Source organism: Caenorhabditis elegans, chromosome III (assembly GCF_000002985.6).
Source record: "Caenorhabditis elegans chromosome III".
Classification (NCBI taxonomy): Eukaryota; Metazoa; Nematoda; class Chromadorea; order Rhabditida; family Rhabditidae; genus Caenorhabditis; species Caenorhabditis elegans.
The window spans coordinates 2,549,699-2,567,345 of NC_003281.10; the positions used below are offsets into that span (position 1 = coordinate 2,549,699).

At 40.4% G+C, this 17,647-nt stretch overlaps 3 protein-coding genes and 3 non-coding genes across 9 annotated transcripts; 2 read left to right on the top strand and 4 right to left on the bottom strand.

The window, feature by feature from the left end:
• Positions 1 to 221: 221 nt before the first annotated feature.
• Positions 222 to 10,991, top strand: feh-1 (the record flags this gene model as incomplete). Of its 4 annotated transcripts, none has more annotated exons than NM_065177.7 (11): positions 222 to 277; positions 372 to 486; positions 5,510 to 5,645; positions 6,179 to 6,235; positions 6,449 to 6,826; positions 6,910 to 6,980; positions 7,925 to 8,196; positions 8,303 to 8,488; positions 8,543 to 8,992; positions 9,571 to 9,778; positions 10,626 to 10,970. In NM_065177.7, 11 exons carry the CDS (start codon positions 234 to 236, stop codon positions 10,704 to 10,706), a joined length of 1,998 nt encoding a protein of 665 aa, NP_497578.4. In that variant the 3' UTR covers positions 10,707 to 10,970. The 4 variants fall into 4 exon arrangements, with proteins under 4 accessions (NP_497578.4, NP_001022906.1, NP_001360128.1 ...); NM_001027735.5 differs by having other exon boundaries at positions 234 to 277; positions 9,571 to 9,773; positions 10,626 to 10,986; NM_001373858.4 differs by lacking the exons at positions 222 to 277; positions 372 to 486 and having other exon boundaries at positions 10,626 to 10,991.
• On the bottom strand, positions 4,071 to 4,221 carry Y54F10AM.12. The gene has a single exon (NR_052141.1). It is a non-coding gene; the product is annotated as an Unclassified non-coding RNA Y54F10AM.12 (non-coding RNA).
• On the bottom strand, positions 6,264 to 6,409 carry Y54F10AM.13. The gene has a single exon (NR_052142.1). It is a non-coding gene; the product is annotated as an Unclassified non-coding RNA Y54F10AM.13 (non-coding RNA).
• On the bottom strand, positions 7,646 to 7,795 carry Y54F10AM.14. The gene has a single exon (NR_052143.1). It is a non-coding gene; the product is annotated as an Unclassified non-coding RNA Y54F10AM.14 (non-coding RNA).
• A 1,020-nt stretch (positions 10,992 to 12,011) lies between the features above and the next one.
• nhr-239 (Nuclear receptor domain-containing protein) lies at positions 12,012 to 16,897 on the top strand (the record flags this gene model as incomplete). The annotated part of the gene is made up of 7 exons (NM_065178.5): positions 12,012 to 12,015; positions 12,515 to 12,655; positions 12,703 to 12,798; positions 15,657 to 15,734; positions 16,286 to 16,449; positions 16,496 to 16,577; positions 16,635 to 16,897. The coding sequence occupies 7 exons, from the start codon at positions 12,012 to 12,014 to the stop codon at positions 16,856 to 16,858; spliced, it is 789 nt and encodes a 262-aa protein (NP_497579.3). The 3' UTR covers positions 16,859 to 16,897.
• On the bottom strand, positions 13,221 to 14,285 carry Y54F10AM.11 (BTB domain-containing protein). The gene is made up of 2 exons (NM_065179.5): positions 14,171 to 14,285; positions 13,221 to 14,122 (listed from the first exon to the last, which is right to left on the bottom strand). The coding sequence occupies exons 1-2, from the start codon at positions 14,258 to 14,260 to the stop codon at positions 13,352 to 13,354; spliced, it is 861 nt and encodes a 286-aa protein (NP_497580.1). The 5' UTR covers positions 14,261 to 14,285; the 3' UTR covers positions 13,221 to 13,351.
• Positions 16,898 to 17,647: the final 750 nt, after the last annotated feature.

Here is a 17,647-nt window from a genome sequence, read left to right on the forward strand (position 1 = left end):
ATAATTCTAATTACAGCATTTTTTTTTAACTTTAAGAACAAAACAATTTTGATTTGAAAAAAAAAGAAAAAAACTTGGAACGTTCAGCCAAATTCCGAGCGTCATTGCATAAAAATTTAGCAAATATTTATTGAAAAATCCAAAATTTAAGTTTTTAAACAATATTTTGCTCTACTTTTCTTGTTTTTTTTTCCAAAAACTCTTCCAAAAAAAAAAGCAAATTTTCAGCCGCAATGAGGGAAGGAACTCCGCGCGTCAGAATTGAAGTGAATAAGGGGTAAGTGAGTGCTCTTGACACCTCCCAGCCTCCATTTAATCCGTCCAGTTTCTTTTCTTTTTTGCACAGTTTTTGCTCATTCCTTTTATTGCAGCAGCAATCGACCCAGTCAATTTGTTTCCGAGTCAGAAGAGCAACGGCTGCAGCGAGTACAGAGTCGAGATTCTGATACGGCTACTATGAATTTTGTAACCGATGATCGAATGATGGTTAGTTTGAATTTTTTGATTTTTGCCTGCCTGCCTGCCTGCCTGCCTGACTACCTGCCTGATAGGTCGCCTTGCAGGCAGGCCGGTAGGCAGGTTCTCAGGGCCCGAATGCTGGCGTTTATTCTACCTATTGAATTTGAGTTTATTTAACTTAAAAAGAGAAATGATATTAATAAATTAGAAATTCTTTTTGAAATTTGAAGAACAAAAGTGTACTTTGCTAGTAGGTCGCCTTGTAGGCAGGTTTCTACGAATACCTGCATATTTTTTTCAAGCCTACAAGCATGCCTACGTGCCTGCCTTTTAGGAAAAAGCATGAGGCAGGCGTAGGCCGTGTTGAAGGCATGCTTACTGTACCTTCCGATTCAAAAATATACCGGAAACCCAGTTTTCTGATTGCTTATCACATTATCATAATAATAATAATCCCATTTTCAAACAACGTGCTCAAAAATTTCCTGTTTCCTCCTGTCGAAAAAAGAAAAAAAACAATAAAACACAATTTTGTAGGAGCACCCTTTTCTCAAGAGTGGACATTGTGTTGAAATTGGATATCCGTTTTTCTTTTTTTCAATAAGTGCATATTCTTGTTCCCAACACTGTTCGTGACTCTTTTTTCTTCAAATTTTTGCATAAAAACATTTTTCGGATCGTTGTTCCGGAGTTCTTAGAGATCTTTCTTTTTTCGGCTCAGTAGACTTTGAAGCCCCGTATCTCTGAAAGTTTAAGTGCTAGAAAAAAGTTACAAACTCTAAAAATATTGAAAAAATGTGATAAATATTTTTGTGGTTGACAAATTTTTGATAACTTTAAACAGAGCTGAGATATGAGCCCTTAAAGTTAAACTTAAATATTTCCTCTGATACATTTCCCAATATTTATATCTCTACGGGACACCAATATTTGCTCAACTGCTCAAAATACAAAACACATTTTTTTGGCAAAAGAGAGTGCATAGTAAGCCAAAACAGAGCACAAAAAGATCATAAAACTTTTTTTTGGAATTTTGGCATAACTCAACTTGGACAAGGCAAAATGTAAAATGACCGCGAAAAAAGTTGATGGCCTAGTTTTTTGAGTTTCCACGGCCACGTAGCAAAGGGCCACACTTGACTGAGTGGTCACAAAAATTTCGTTTTTTAATTGGGCGGAATGGGCGGAGTGTCGTTGTTTGTGCGACCTCTGACAAACCCCAATAAAAAATTTTTTAAAGAAAACTTTTTCTTCCCGCCGAGCACATCAGAGTACTCGAAAAGATCCAGTTATATGTACGTTCTAGTACTACTTAGTAAACGAAAACTTTCTCAACTCTTTCTCTCAGAGAGAGAGATCTTGGGAAAGAAGAGATTTATGTGCACAAAGAGCATTTTGGTGGGGGCATCCACTTCACTTTTGCCCTCCCCATATCCTCGGGGCCCCCCATTTCTACCGCATTCATTTATTCCACTATTTGGCGGCTCAGGGCTGCTGGCATATACAAAAAGATTTCATCTCACCAGCCTCTCACCTCTTTTTTTTTTTGGAAGAAGACGTTGTCGGGGTCTTACACGAAAATCAGTCCCCATGAGAATTTACCCCCGGCGCCTCTTTGTTAAGACGGCTTCCATATTGGTATTAGTGTGTGGCCGTGAGATATTGATGGCTGGGAAACTCCTCACGACCGTGGCCTAGTTTGCTTTTTCTAGACCACGGAACCTTTTTTCCGAATTTTTTAGATTTTTCAGAAATTTTAAGGCTCGTTAACAAATTTCTCTAAAGGTTTTTTCCGAAATTTTCATTTATTTTTCTACATTTTTCGATTTTTTTCTAAAAATGTTTAATGTTTTTCCCGAAAACTTCCGATTTTTTTTGGAAAATTTTTTAGATTTTTTAACGAACTTTATTTTCGAAATTTTTAATGTTTCTTCTTGAAAAATTGATTTTTCTTCCACACCGCCTAATTGCAATATTAAGGGTATTAGTGACGTCATTATTTTTCTAAGCCAACTGTGACGTCGTTGTGTCGAAGGGGTTTCTAGGCCATCTGTGACGTCACTGATTTTTCAAAATAGTGCCTCACTAGTTTCTAGGCCACGAGTGGCGTAATTTCTCTTCCACATTGTCTTAGCAAACCTTCTAGGCCACGTGTGACGGCATTTCTTCCCCACTCATGACCGTTAAATTTTCTATGCCACCTATGACGTCATTTCTCTTCCACCAAATGATTTTTTGTGTTCCCTCCAAAGCAAAACCTCATAAAAAGTGGTTAGTCACCAAAAAAGAAAAGCGCAGGAAAACTTTCGACCGCTAGCCAATAGAAGAAACCAATTTCATTCGCCTTTTTTTTTGCTCGTTTCATTCGATCTTCATCTCTCTCTTTTTCTTTCCTCGCCTAACTTTGTTTTTTTTCTTCCATTTTCTTGCAAATTGAATTTACATGTATGTATGTGTACGAGATTATCGCCTAATATATGTTTTTCTCTCCTCTGAAGCTCCTCTCTTTTGTCCGCTTCTTCGTAATTTGCTAATCCTTTGGCTGGAAATAGAACAGCTGAAAATAGGATTTTTCCGAAAAAATTCGAATTTTTGTTCAAAAAACTTATGTTATTTCTTCTAAACGTCTAAAAATCCGATCTTTTTAACAAAAAATAGCCCAAAACCCCAAAAAACCGGAAAACAACGACGCTCCGATATTCCGCTTAACCACCACCACGTGTTGTTTAGAATTTCGATAGTTATCGTAATTTTCTGCAAAATGAATCAATATTTTTGTTTGGAAAATGTGATAAAACAATTTTAAATCACAAAATTAAATTTTCGCATAATTAAACTATGAAAACCGTGGGAAATCTAAACAAGACTAAACAACACGCGATGGGGGCGGAGCGGAATAGCGGAGTGTCGTTGTTTTAGTGAATTTAGGGTTTAAAATGCTGGAACCTACTTGAATACAAGATGTTTTGAATGTTTATTCAAAAAAAATTCGAGAAAAATAGTTTAAAATTGGATAATTTTCCAAATATTAAAAAAAAATGTTTTTTCAAACATGGGCTCATAAAAAATTCTGAAACTTTACCTACAACACTCAAAAAGCCTGTTCTTTTGAATAAATATGGAAAAATCAAGTTCAAACGCTATTTTTTGAGATACGAGCTCGTGGAAGAGGTGTGACGTCACACAGCCGCAGAAATGAAGGCGGGGGAGGTCGATCCCCCACCCGTTTTTTTTTTCGTTTTTTTTTGCAGCATAATTGTATTTTTGCTTGAAAATGCCGAAACATACTTGAATACTAAGATTAATTAGCTTTTTGTCAAAAAAATTGGGATATTTAAAAAATTTCGAAAACTTTTTTTTTTTCATTTTTTCTAAAAACGATTTTTTTTGAAAACGGTAAAACATATTCAAAAAACACGTGGACGAGGTGTGACGTCACACGGCCACCGAACAGGGGGAGCTTGACCCCCTTTTCGTTTTTTTTGCGGAATTCTGGAGTGTCGTTGCAAGTCGCTACTAACATCAAAACAAAGCACAAAAAAGGAAAAGAAAATGCAACAAGTTGTCGGCAACAGAGCAGCCGGGAGCTCTTAGCGACCCCCAGCTTCACCATTTCTCAATTAATCATCAGTGCTCCGAGAGACAGAGCTCTTTCTCTTTTCACCATGTTTTCCCCCTTTCTCCATCTATTGAAGAAGGGGAGCCCCTTATTGGTGGTGGGGCTCTGTGAGCACCAAAAAAGAAGTTTTATGTGTTTTACACATTTTCGTGTGCTCTGTGTCACCCAGCAGCCCCTTCACAGGAGAAAAATAGACACCCATTTACTTCCAGGACCAAAATTTTTCCACTTTTTTTGGGGAGCAGTTTTGGCTCGCGGAGCCCTGCCTAATTGGTGTTCTTCCATGTCTTTTTTCTAGGCTTTTTCACTTTTTTGCTGTGGAATTTACGGTTTCTTAGCAAAATTTTGGAAAAAATACGATGAGGGGTCATGCACCCCCATGCGTGACGTCACTCCTCTTCCACGCAGCATAACTCGAAAATTACCGTTCTTTTTTTTGTGATATTTGAGGAAGTTTTTCAAAAAAAAAATTGATCTACTTCTGGATAAAATTTTAATTTCCACAAAACATTTGGATTTTTGGCAAAATTGTTAGAATTTTTAGTAGATTTTTCAATATAAAAATCTATATTTGTATTATTTTTCACAAAAAATCAATAGGAACGCCAAAAAAAAGCAAAAACAACGTCACTCCAAAATTACGCTGAGTGTTTCGATGAAAAAACATTCAAATTTTCGAGAAAAAAAAACAATTTTCTAAACCATTTTTTCACCGAATACCTCACCAAAGCCTTACTTTAGTTTTCTATCAAAATCGAAAAAAGGCAGCTGAACGCGTTATCTATCAAGTTATGCGCGCGTGGAAGAGATGTGACGTCACGCGGCCACCAAGCTAGGGGGGGTGCTCGACCCCGATGCGCTGAAATTATGTTTTTTTTTTGAAGGAACGTTTTTGCCAAAGGTTTAAGAATGACCGCTTTGTTAAATTTTTAAAGAAAAAAAGTGAAATTCCGACTAAACTTACTTAAAAAAAGTTTTTAAATATTTTCAATTTTTTTTTTGAAAAATTCTGCAATTTTCAAAAACAAAAACCACTTCTAATGCTTTTTTTTGATTTCCGCTAAACAACACTCCGGTGTAAAAAACGAAGCGTTGTTGTGACAATTTTTGATATCTGGCCAGAGCTCTGGCAGAATCTTTGGCAGAGTTCAGGCGTAGGTAGAGGCGCGCGCGGGGGGTAACATGTTTGACTTTACCCCCGTTTATTTACTTTTCTCTTTTATTATTTCTTCTCTCCAGATCATTCCCGTAGAGGAGCAGTGCTCGAAAACTTGTATAACTTTGTCATTAGGTACTTGCAAGCAACAAAAAAAGAAAAAAAACTTGTATTCCGATTTGGCATGTCGTAAAAATGTTGACATATTTATTATATATGTTTCGTTCGAAAAAAAAAAGGAAATTTTCTTGGAATTTTTTCATCATGTGTTGCAGGAAGAGCACGACGAGTACAGCGCATTCAAGGAGGCGTACGAAGAGGAGGAGAGCCGCGAATACGTTATTGAAAACGGCGTGAAACGGCTTGTCAATCAACACTACGACTCTCGTGGTTACTCTTCGGCTGGACGAGGTGAGCTGCTTTTGTCCGAGAGGAGTACACGGATATATTTTTTGTGGAAATTTTTACGATTCATTTTAGCTTAACCTCATAAATTTCAATACCCTTATAACAAAAAAAAAACTGAAAAAAAATCTTTGTGAATGTGCAATTTCGAGCTCGAGGAGCCTAGAATGAAAAATTTTCCAAAATTTTTTATTATTTTTTTCGTAGTGTCTTGGATTTTTGAAAATAAAACAAACAAAACCAAATAAAGTTTAAACTAGCTTAAAACTATTGTCCGAGAGAAGTTCAAAACATAATTTTTTCAACAAAAAACAATTGATTTTTAGCCCCTTTTTTGCGCAGTTCGAGTTTTAGCTGAGATTTTGAGAAATTTTTAAAAAATTTCCGAGAGGAGTACAAAAATGTTTAATTTGTTTTCAAAATTTTTTTTTGAACTTTTAGTGATAATAGATAAAAATTTAGGAGTCCAAAAAATAAATATGATTGTCCGAGAGGAGTTCAAAATTCTTAAAAATTAAAAATTACAACTACTTTTTCAGGGCAAAAGGGACGCCGAGAGGAGGAGCGTAGACGGAATATGGCCGTGGATTATTCATGTAAGCTTTGAACTTTTTTTTTTCAAAAAAGCCTAAGGCTAAGCCTAAGCCTAAGCCTAACCTGAAGCTTAAGCCTAAGCTTGAGCCTAAGCCAAAGCCTAACCCTAAGCCTAAGTTTAAGCCAAAGACTACGTCGAGTCCTAAGCCTCAGGCAAAGCCTAATCCTAAGCCTAATCTTAAGCCTACGCATTACCTACCTAGTCGTATTTTCAGCACAAGACTTCCGTCAATCACTAGCAGCAATCGACCAGGCAAGCCGTGACGGAGCCATCTCTCGCGGTGAGGATGGTGTCCGTGTCCGACAAATCGGTGATACAACAATTATGACCGAACATCGAGATCCTTATTCATTCTATTGGCAACTGGATCAAGCAAGACGAGAAGCCGAGTCACCACCGAGAAGACCTCCACCGACTGATTATGTGATTGATGAGGAGGAAGAAGTTCTGGAGACAGTTTATTCACCGGAAGCTGATGATGTTATGTTTGAGAATCAATATAGAAGACCTGTAAGGCATCCATTACCTCCACCACCTCCGATTATGGAAGAAGAGCCGAAAGATTTACCACCAGGATGGGAGAAACATGAAGGTGGGAGCAATTTTTTAATCTAAAAATGTCTATTTTCCCTCTGCCGTTTTCAGTTCCTTAATTACAAAAATCAAAAATTTCAGATCCTCAAGGCTACTCTTACTATTGGCACGTCGACAGTGGAACTATTCAACGGCAACCTCCTCCACCAGTGGTAAGATTATGCTCTCTTGCAACGACACTCCGATATTACGCTTGCTACAGTAATCTTTAGGATATTGGAGTCTCGTTTGGGTTTATAAATCGCTTTTTTTTATGTTTGCCCTTTTGTGCTTTTCTTGGAAAATCGATTCGATTGTCCGAGAGGAGTACAAAGGTGAAAAATCACATTTGAGTTGGTGGCCGAGTTTTCTCTCCTGCCTCGGCCATGTCTCAAAATTCGACCAAAATGCACGATTTGTGTTGTTTTCAGCGTGACGTGACACCTGCTCGAAGTCCATCCCCACCTCCTCTTCCACCGCCTATCACGACCGCTGTATGTTTTGTTTTATTTTGGTTCTGCGCCTACCTGCCTACCTGCCTACCTGCCTGTATATTTGTCCGCCTACGTGCCTACTTGACTGCCTATGTGCCTACATGCCTGAAAACACACCTATTTTGTTCAGCAGGCGCTAAGTGCCTTATAGGCACAAAAGGCATGAAAAAGTTTCTGTTAGATTTGGCAAAACTTCATTTTTCAGTTGGTATGTAGGCTGTGATGCCTTCATGGCTACCTACCTACCTACCGCCTATGCCTATTACATTGCCTTAAAATTAAATACTAGCATACATATATTTGCTTTTGCTTTGAAAGTAGGCAAACTTCTGCATAGACGGTAGGCGATTTAATGTGTAGTGCCAGCCTGCCTACGTACCTATCAGCATGCCTATAGCTGCGTGCCTACCTGCCTGACTATGCATATGTGGCTGGCAGGTAGGTATTTGGTACCTGCGTGCCTGTCCCATCCTAAAATGTGTCCATGAGGTATGTTGGAGACACGCAAGGCATGGGTGATTTCCTACGAAACCTACCTGCCTACTTACATGCCTACATGCTTGCCTGAGTACCTTACAGAGAGGCACATGACCTTTCTTCACACACTTTTCATATTTTTTCAGAACCGTGAGACCCAGGCGGACGCACCGCCCCCGCAAATCATCCAACTTCCACCACAACAGCCTGTAATTGAAGAGCACGCATTCAAGCAGACGACAACAAAACGAAGAATTGAGCAGGACGAGATGAGTGAAAGAGAAATTGAGGATGTTGCAATGATTGAAAATGGAGACACGTATCACAAGCCTGTAAGATTTGCAGTCCGATCTTTGGGATGGACCGACATCTCAGAGGACGAGCTCACTGCGGAGAAGTCATCGAGAGCTGTTAATCGGTAAGGTCATTTTTTTCTCGTAAAATGTTGAATTTGGCGCCAAATGATTGCTGTAAAATTTTTGAAACTAAAATTCTAGCTTCTTACAAATTCCATCTAATTTCAGCGCAATCGTTGACTTGACCACCAGAAGTGATATCGATAGCATCCCGAAATGGGGAGACGGTCGTGAGCTCATTATGGAGCTTGATGATAATGAGCTAGCTTTGCTCGATCCAGATTCCATGAATGTGATTCATTCCGAACGAATTCAAGCGATCCGCGTTTGGGGAGTTGGAAGGGATAATGGAAGGTAAGCTAAAGCCTAAGCCTGGGCCTAAGCCTAGCCTAAACGATGTATTTCCAGAGACTTCGCCTACGTGTCCCGTGATCGTGGAACCCGAAGATTCATGTGCCACGTGTTCCGATGTGATACCTCTGCAAAAACCATCGCCAACACGCTCAGAGATATCTGTAAACGATTGATGCTTCACAGAAGACCATCAAGTCTTCATGCTATCGAATCAGGAGAAAAGAGAATCGTGCGAAGTGAGGGGCTTACTGCACCGATTGATGAGCCACGAAAAGTGATCCGTTGCCATTTTCTCGGAGTCACACAGGTTCCAAAGGCGACTGGAATCGAGATTCTCAACGAGGCAGTCGATCGATTAGTGTCACAAGTTCGGTCGGAAAGATGGATTCTGGCGGATGTATCAATTGCTCCGTCGACTATTGCAATTGTTGAAGTGAATGGACAACAAATTGCCGAGTGCAGAGTTAGATATCTTTCATTTTTGGGAATTGGACGAGATGTCAAGTGAGTTGTTTTTGGGGCACCAGGGGTACTGTAGGAGTACTGTAGTGGTGCTGTAGAGGTATTGCAGAGGTACTGTAGGGGCACTGTAAGGGTACTGTAGGGATGATGTAGAGCTGCTGTTTGGGTACTGCAAAGGTACTGTATGGGTAGTGTATGGTATGTGTTTTGCAGGATACGTAGAAGTACTGAGGTAGTGTTGTATGGATAATGTAGGAGTACTGTAGGCGGGTTGTGGGGGTACTGTAGGAGCACTGTAGGGGTATTGTTGGGAGAAATACTGTAAGGCTACTGTAGGGGTAATAAAGGGATACTATAGGTGTAATGTACATAGGTATATTATAGTATTACTGTAGACCGGTTGTAAGGATACTGTAGGATAACTGTAGGCGAGTTGTAGGGGTACTGTAGTGGTAGTGCATGATTACTGTGGGGTACTGTGAGGGTACTGTAGGGTTGATGTAGGGATACTGTAGACATACTGTAGGGTGGCTTTAGGGGTACTGTAGGGGTACCGTAGGATTACTGTAGGCGTCCTCTAAGGTTACTCTAGGTATTTCTCTCAATTCCACAACTTCCAGACACTGTGCCTTCATAATGCAAACCTCATCGGAAAGCTTCATGTGCTACGTCTTCCACGTCGAACCGAACGCAGCCGCCATGGCAAAAATGGTCGAGGCTGCTTGTAAGCTTCGATACCAAAAAGTGCTCGACGCCCACTCATCATCCCGTCATCACTCGGGAATGTCGATTCATGGACAACATCCACCATCCACCTACCACGGCAAGGTTTTTGAAACTTCTTCACTTTCCCTTGCTTTAACAAATATAATCGCTTGAAAATTATTTGAAGAGTCACTTTTTTTTGGTGACAGACAAATAATAAACTAACATGTTTCCCATGGAATTTAACATTTTTAATTTTAGATTTTCAGATTCTAGGCCGTCAAATTAGACTTAGGCTTTAAATTGTTTGTAGGGGGTACTGTATTGTAAGGGTTCTGTAAGGGCCTTTTATAGGGTACTGTAGGTTACTGTTAGGGTACTGTAGGACTGTACGGTTACTATAGGGGTACTGTAAGGGTACTGTAGGGTTGCTATAGCGGGCTGTAGGGGTACTGAAGGGGTACTGTAGGAATACTTTAGGGCACTGTAGAAGTGCTTTAGGGGTACTGTAGAGCTGTTGTATGGGCACTGTAGGGATTCTGTAAGGGCCTGTAATGGGGGGGGGGTACTGTAGGGTACTGTAGTAGTACTCTAGAGTACTGTAGGTTACTGTAGGAGTATTGTAGGGATAGTGTAGGAATTCTGTAGATGTACTACAGGAATACTGTAGGACTACAGTAGATCTTATGTAAAGTTAATATGGAAGTACTGTAGGTGCACTACAAGGGTACTGTAGGGATACTATAGGGATACTGTAGGGAACTGTATGGGTACTGTAGGGGTACTGTAGTTTACTGTAGGATATTGAACAAAATTTTAAATTCGAAAAAAAAATTTTTTTTGATCGATGCACCATAACTTTTGTTGTGAGCCGAAATTAATGTGCACATACTACCAAAAAATCCAATTAACTCTTAATAATCTGCTGAAAGCCTTAAAATCCTTAAAACCTAACTTGAAATAATTACAGGGATGGACTGAAACATTTCGCGACGCTTTTGGTTCGGTGACGTCACGTATGGTACCTTCTAGGTCGGCACAACGACTTTGAATTCTTCATTTTTCTTCGGTTCTTTAATTTTCTGTATTTTTGATGGATTTTTCTCATATTTTTTTCTCTCATACTCTGTTCTGCTCATCCCAAATATGCTTTCAAACCAAAAGTTTACCCCGGCCCCTCACTTGGCAATATTCTTCAATCCACCGATACATTTTTACTTGTACAATCCCTCTTTCTGTGTAGCTTTTTCAACATCTGTGACAATTTTTTTTTGTTTTGTAGAATTTGATTTCTTTGAAAAAAGGTTTTTCTGATAAAAATGGAGTTTTATAACAAGTTTGGTGGAATGAACATGGTGCATCGATAGGTCGCGAAAATTGTTTGGCAGGAAGCTAGGCAGGCAGGCAGGCAGGTAAGTGAGCAGGTAGGCAGGCGGATAGCCATGTAGGTATGTAGGTACACCAATAGGTATGTAGGTAGGTAACCAGGCTGGTATGCAGGCATGCAGATAGGAAGGCCGATAGGTATGTAGGTAGGTAGCCAAATTGGTAGACAGGCATGAAGGCAGAAGACAGGTATTCAGTTAGGTAGGTAGGCCGGTAGGTATGTAGATAGGCAGCCAGGCTGGTAGGCAGGCATACAGGCAGATAGGTGTTTAGGTGGGCAGGAACGCCTATAGGCATTTAGGTAGGTAGGATGGCCGATAGGTATGTAGGTAGGTAACCAAGCTGGTACACAGGCATGCAGGCAGATAGGTATTAAGGTAGGCAGGTAGGCCGATAGGTATGTAGGTAGGTAACCAGGCTGGCAGGCAGGGGTCATACTGATAGGTAGGTAGGAACGCCGATATGTATGTAGGCATGCAGGCAGATAGGCATTTAGGTAGGTAGGTAGACAGGCTGGTAAGCAAACTAATAGTTGTTCAGTGAGATATTTAAAGTTTTCAATAGAAAATTTTAAAAAAATTAATTTGAATTTCTTTTTGCAAATTTTTTTTCTAAATTTTTTTCATAATTTTTTGCCTGTTTTTGCCCTTTTTTGCCCCAGCCAATTTCAGCTTCAAAATAGCAAATTCTTTCCGATTTTCCATAGAAAATCTATTCGATCAGAGTGTCGGTTGCTCAAAAATTCAATAAATAATTAATGCGCCCCGACTTATGATGAAGTAAGCTTCTTCTAACCTTGTGATTTTGGGAAAGGTGGGGGACTATTCTCATATTTCAACTAGTACTACTACTACCATCTGACACCGAATACCTTTCCAATTAGTGATTCTCAGGTGGTATAAATTGGCGAGCTGCAATACGGAGATATGCCTTTTATTTTTCGGTTTCCGGTGATTTTGCTAATTTTTCGATGGGTAAGTGAGAATTTTCTCGGTTTTTGTAATTATTCTGCAAAATTTGAATAAAAATTGGCCGCGCTACGTAGGCCAATAGTTCGTTGGGGCGCGTTTGCAGCAGTTCTTCGAATTTTTTAGTTTTTTACGAAAAACTCGTTAACTACAGTTTGAATTTGTTTCTTTCACAAAAACATTAATGGAATTTCCGCAAGCGGCAAACGATTTTTTCCGGCAAACCGGCAAATCGGCAAATTGCCGGAATTGAAAATTAATGGCAAATCGGCAAATTGCCGGAAATTAAAATTTCCGGCAAATCGGCAAACCGGCAAATTGATTTGCCGAATTTGCCGGAAAAATGGCAAATCGACAAATTGCCGGAATTGAAAATTTCCAGCAAATCGGAAAATTGCCGGAAAAACGGCAATTGCCAAAAATTTTCCGAAAATGTGAGGTCACACGAATTTCACAGCGCGCGCTCAAATTGGCGCAATTTCTGTAGATCAAATATCGTTTTCAGGCCGAAAAGACACGGCAGCCGTGAACTGTGAGATTTGTGGAGACAAGTCTTACGGTAGACACTATGGAGTATGGGCATGTGATGGATGCAGTTGCTTTTTCAAGAGAAGTGTACGCAAGAATATTATCTATACTTGTATTGGTTAGCTTTCAGGCCGGAAATTTATATTATCTGAAATTATATTTCAGCGGGAAATTGGAAGTGCGTCGTGGATAAAGGCCGAAGGAATTGGTGCCCGGCGTGTCGGCTTGCAAAATGCACAAGGTTGAAGATGAATAGACTCGGTGAGTAATAGGCTCAGGCCTAGGTGTAGGCCTAGGTGTGGGCCCAGGCATAGGCTTAGGATTAGACATGGGCCTAGGCTTAGACTTGGGCTTAGTCTTAGGCTTAGTCTTAGACTGAGGCCTAGGCTTAGGCTTAGGTGTAGGCCTAGGAGTAGGATTAGACTTTGAATCAGGAATAGTACTAGGCTTATTCGTGGGCTTAGGCTTAGGCTCAGTCTCTGGCTTAGGTTTAGGACTTGGCTTGGGCATAAGGTTATGCTTAGGCTCAGGCTTATGATTAGGCTTTGAATTAGTCTTAGGCGTAGGATTAGGCTTCGGCTCAGTCTTTGGCTCAAGCGTAGGATTAGGCTTTGGCTCAAGTCTCTCTTCTCTCTCTCTCTCCCTTTCCTAGAGTTTCAAACATTTCCGAGTCAAAAATAATATCAAGTTGCGACCCGATTTATGAATTCACAAAAATAACTTGAAATAGTCTAATATGTACACGATGAAAATTTAAATATACTAATAAAAAATATGGCGAAATTATTTGACATGAAAATTATCTTCTTATCCATCACTCCAGCGTGATTGTATCGTCGTGGCAGCTGCGTGCCTCCTCCTGGAACAGCTCCAGAGTTTCCGAGAAGCCGTCCTCCTCGTACTCCTCCGGCTCTGGCACAGACAGCTTCCGCGATCTTCTCGGCACCACGAACGTCCTCTGAAGGATCCTTGAGAGTTCCGGCTCCACGAGCTCAGCACCAGTGTCCTCAGAATCTCCGAGAGTTCCAGAGCTTCCGGAAGCGTTGTCGTCGGGAACTGTGAGCTCCATCTGAGAATGGTCATCTTCTGCTGGAGCGAGCATCTTCATAGTCCGGTCGAGCTCCTCCTCGGTGATTTGTGCTCCGGCTCCTTCTGGCTTTGCAGCTTCCTTGGCGAGAGCAGCAGCTCGGCGACACAACGCCATCATCGAATGACTGGCCAACTTCGGTGGGAATCGCATTTTCATCACTTGCTGACAGTCGGCTTCGCTTTGCAACGTCTCCAGAAGTTTGTCAAAGAGATTCCAGAATTTGTACGTCTCGGCGAGCTGGAGACGAAGCGAGAAATCCATTGACTCATCGAGTGAGAGCCAATTTTCGCAGCGAGCCATCACAAAATCCACGCCAAACCGTGCAGAAACCGTCAGAAGCGACTCCACATTCTGTGCTGTGATTTGATCCGTGTTGTGGTACATGAATTCGAGGAATTTGAGGAAATCCTCGGAAGAGACGTCCTGAATTGTGATCTCTGGATCTCCCGGGGTGGCGAACAGAGACTGGAAGACCCGCGAATGTGTGGCGAGATACTGAAAATAGTGAATTATTACACAAAAATTTTAGTAGTTTTCACAAACCTGCTTCCCCACGTGGAACTTCCGCTCCTCCACCACCACGATTGCGTCGAACACGAGCTCCTTTGGCATCGAGAAGTCCATTCCAGCCATTGTCTCGTTAGAACTGCTGGCGGTGCTGAAAAATCGAGTTTTACTTTGAAAATCCAAGAAAAATAGGCAGAAAATCGGCAAAAAATGAAGAAAAATCGAGTTTTACATTGAAAAAAAATGGCCAAAAATCGGAGAAAAATGGGCAAAAAACGGAGAGAATTGATGACAAATCAAAGAAAATGGAAAAAAAGAAGAAAATTCTGGAAGTGCAATGAAGCGCAATTCCCGCCGGTGTTTGCGTATTCTGCGCAATTTTCGTTTGACCTACGTAGGTCAAATCGAAAAGGGGCACTCTGACACCACCGGAAAACCCGATAAATTTCGGGAAACCGATAAATTTTTAGAAAAATCGAAAAATTACTGGAAAACCAATTGATTTCCAGAAAAATCAATAAATTTGCAAAAAAAAAATTGAGAAAATCGGAGAATTTTTTTTCCGTAAATTTATCGATTTTTTGGTTAATGTATACACTCAAAATAATAAAACTGCGTGGCGTGTACTGCAGAAAACCTCATATTTAGGCCCCGCCTTTTTCTCGTCCACTCACGGAGAAAAGGCAAAAATTTGGGGACCAACCAATATCAGGCCGCCGACATCCTACGGGTTCCGCGCGCCGCTATGTTTAACTCGCTGTGGGCGTGGTGCTGTCTCCGCCCGCTGCGAGTTAAACAAAGTTTTCACAAACCTGCTTCCCCACGTGGAACTTCCGCTCCTCCACCACCACGATTGCGTCGAACACGAGCTCCTTTGGCATCGAGAAGTCCATTCCAGCCATTGTCTCGTTAGAACTGCTGGCGGTGCTGAAAAATCGAGTTTTACTTTGAAAATCCAAGAAAAATAGGCAGAAAATCGGCAAAAAATGAAGAAAAATCGAGTTTTACATTGAAAAAAAATGGCCAAAAATCGGAGAAAAATGGGCAAAAAACGGAGAGAATTGATGACAAATCAAAGAAAATGGAAAAAAAGAAGAAAATTCTGGAAGTGCAATGAAGCGCAATTCCCGCCGGTGTTTGCGTATTCTGCGCAATTTTCGTTTGACCTACGTAGGTCAAATCGACGCCCGCTGCGAGTTAAACAAAGCGGCGCGCGGAACCCGTAGGATGTCGGCGGCCTGATATTGGTTGGTCCCCAAATTTTTGCCTTTTCTCCGTGAGTGGACGAGAAAAAGGCGGGGCCTAAATATGAGGTTTTCTGCAGTACACGCCACGCAGTTTTATTATTTTGAGTGTACGAAGCTGTAATGAAAAGAACCTTACATATATCTACAGAATTGAGACTCTTCGCACCAACGCCCCTGGGTAATATTAATTTAAAAATTGAACAGAATGTGTTGTCAATTTACGTTTTTAAATAGTGTTTTCTTTTTGCTTAACTGATATATCAAGTTCAATTCAGCTGTCCAAACTGAACGAGGACCTCGGAGGCTTCGATGCCTGCAGCTGAAACATACCAATAACCCCATCTCTTTCAAATGTAAGTCTATACTCGGGTAATTCATCAAAACTTATACACCAACTTAGCCTTGCATAGCCTTCTTTCTTCTAAGTTTGACTATTACAAAATTCTGAGAATGCGTATTGTGCAACATATTTGACGCGCAAAATATCTCATAGCGAAAACTACAGTAACTCTTTAAATGACTACTGTAAAGCTTGTGTCGATTTACGAAAATCATTTTTGATCGATAAAATATTAAAAATTAATAGTAAGCAAAAAAATGAACAAAATAATACGAAAAATCGAAGAAAAATGGAATATCGCTGTCACTTTTGGAAAATAAATTCATTTCGAAAGTAATTAAAAGAGATACTGTAGTTTTCGCTACGAGATATTTTGCGCGTCAAATATGTTGTGCAATACGCATTCTCTGAATTTAGTGTTCACGTAATACTTTGGACAACTTTATCCAACTTTTTTCAATCAAATTTAGCAACTTCTACGCTTGGCATTTCTAAAATTGCTAAAGTTGGTGGATAAGTTGTAGATTTCTTCTCTTATTCTCAGGTTTTTTTTTCCATTTCCAGATGACTCGATATTCTCGAAATCCGTAATCCTTACATCAAAATGCTTATTGCTAAACTTCATGTCCCAACAGGAACGTCGAGAAGTTGTTGAAGAAAACTGCCAAATCATATTTGCCCTATTGATATTGGCCAGTGGAGATGAGGCAGTACTAAGCAGGTTTCCAGTAAGTTTTTGGGTCTCACAGCGAATATTACCGTAACCCATTTAAGCCGCCAAAACCTATCCCGCAAAAAGTGCATTGTGACCCAGAACAACTACGGCTGACTATCTGCATACTTCTCTCCCAATCCAGTAAGTTTCAGATCCCCTTTTATTTATGCTAGATCTAGCTAGATATTAATTTTCCAGCCAGTCCCCTTCTGAAATTCGCTGCACCTTTGGAAAACTTTTATAAATGTTGTCTATGGCGGTACTCCTTCACAAATGACTCTATCGAGACAGCTACACAACTAATCAATACAGTTACGTGGCTCTATGAAAACGGACCATGGGAGATGTCAAGTTTGCTCCGAAGCTCCATGAGCAGTCTTATTACTGAAGTCTTTGAATCAGATAATGTTGAATTGTTTTGATTTTCAATTGATGGATGAATAAATGTTTTAATGAATTTACCGGTTTGCAATTTGCCGATTTGCCGGAAAACTTAATTCCGGCAATTTACCGGTTTGCCGGAAATTTTCAATTTCTGCAATTTGCCAATTTGCCGGAAATTTTCATTTCCGGCAATTTGCCGATGTGCCGGTTTGCCGGAAATTTTCAGTTCCGGCAATTTGCCGGTTTGCCGATTTGTCTGAAATTTTCAATTCAGACAAGTTGTCGGTTGGAATGTTTGTCGGAAATTTTCAATTCCGGCAATTTGCCGATTTGCCGGAAATTTAAAGTTCGGCAATTTGCCGGTTTGCCGATTTGCGAGAAATCTTAATTCCGGCAATTTGTCGATTTGCCGGAAATTTTCAATTCCGGCAATTTGCCGGTTTGCCGATTTGTCTGAAATTTTCAATTTCAGCAATTTACCGGTTTGCCGGAAGTTTTCAATTCCGGCAATTTGCAGGTTGGCCGATTTGCCGGAAATTTTCGATTCATGGCAATTTGCCGATTTGCCGGAAATTTTCATTTTCGGCAATTTGCCGGTTTGCCGATTTGCCGGAAATTTTCAATTTCGGAAATTTGCCGATTTGTCGGAAATTTCAAATTTGGGCAATTTGCGGGTTTGCCAGAAATTTTCAATTCCAGCAATTTGCCGATTTGTTGGAATTTTCAAATTTGGGAAATTTGCGGGTTTGCCGGGAATTTTCGATTCCGGCACTTTGCCGGTTTGTCCATTTGCCGGAAATTTCAAATTCCAGCAATTTGCCGGTTTG

Excerpts from the sequence above, each read along its gene's own strand:
- Y54F10AM.11 (NM_065179.5), bottom strand. The coding sequence starts at position 14,260 with ATGGCTGGAATGGACTTCTCGATGCCAAAGGAGCTCGTGTTCGACGCA. Across the intron at positions 14,123-14,170 it reads AGTTCCACGTGGGGAAGCAG|TATCTCGCCACACATTCGCG; the intron begins GTTTGTGAAAAC and ends CACTATTTTCAG.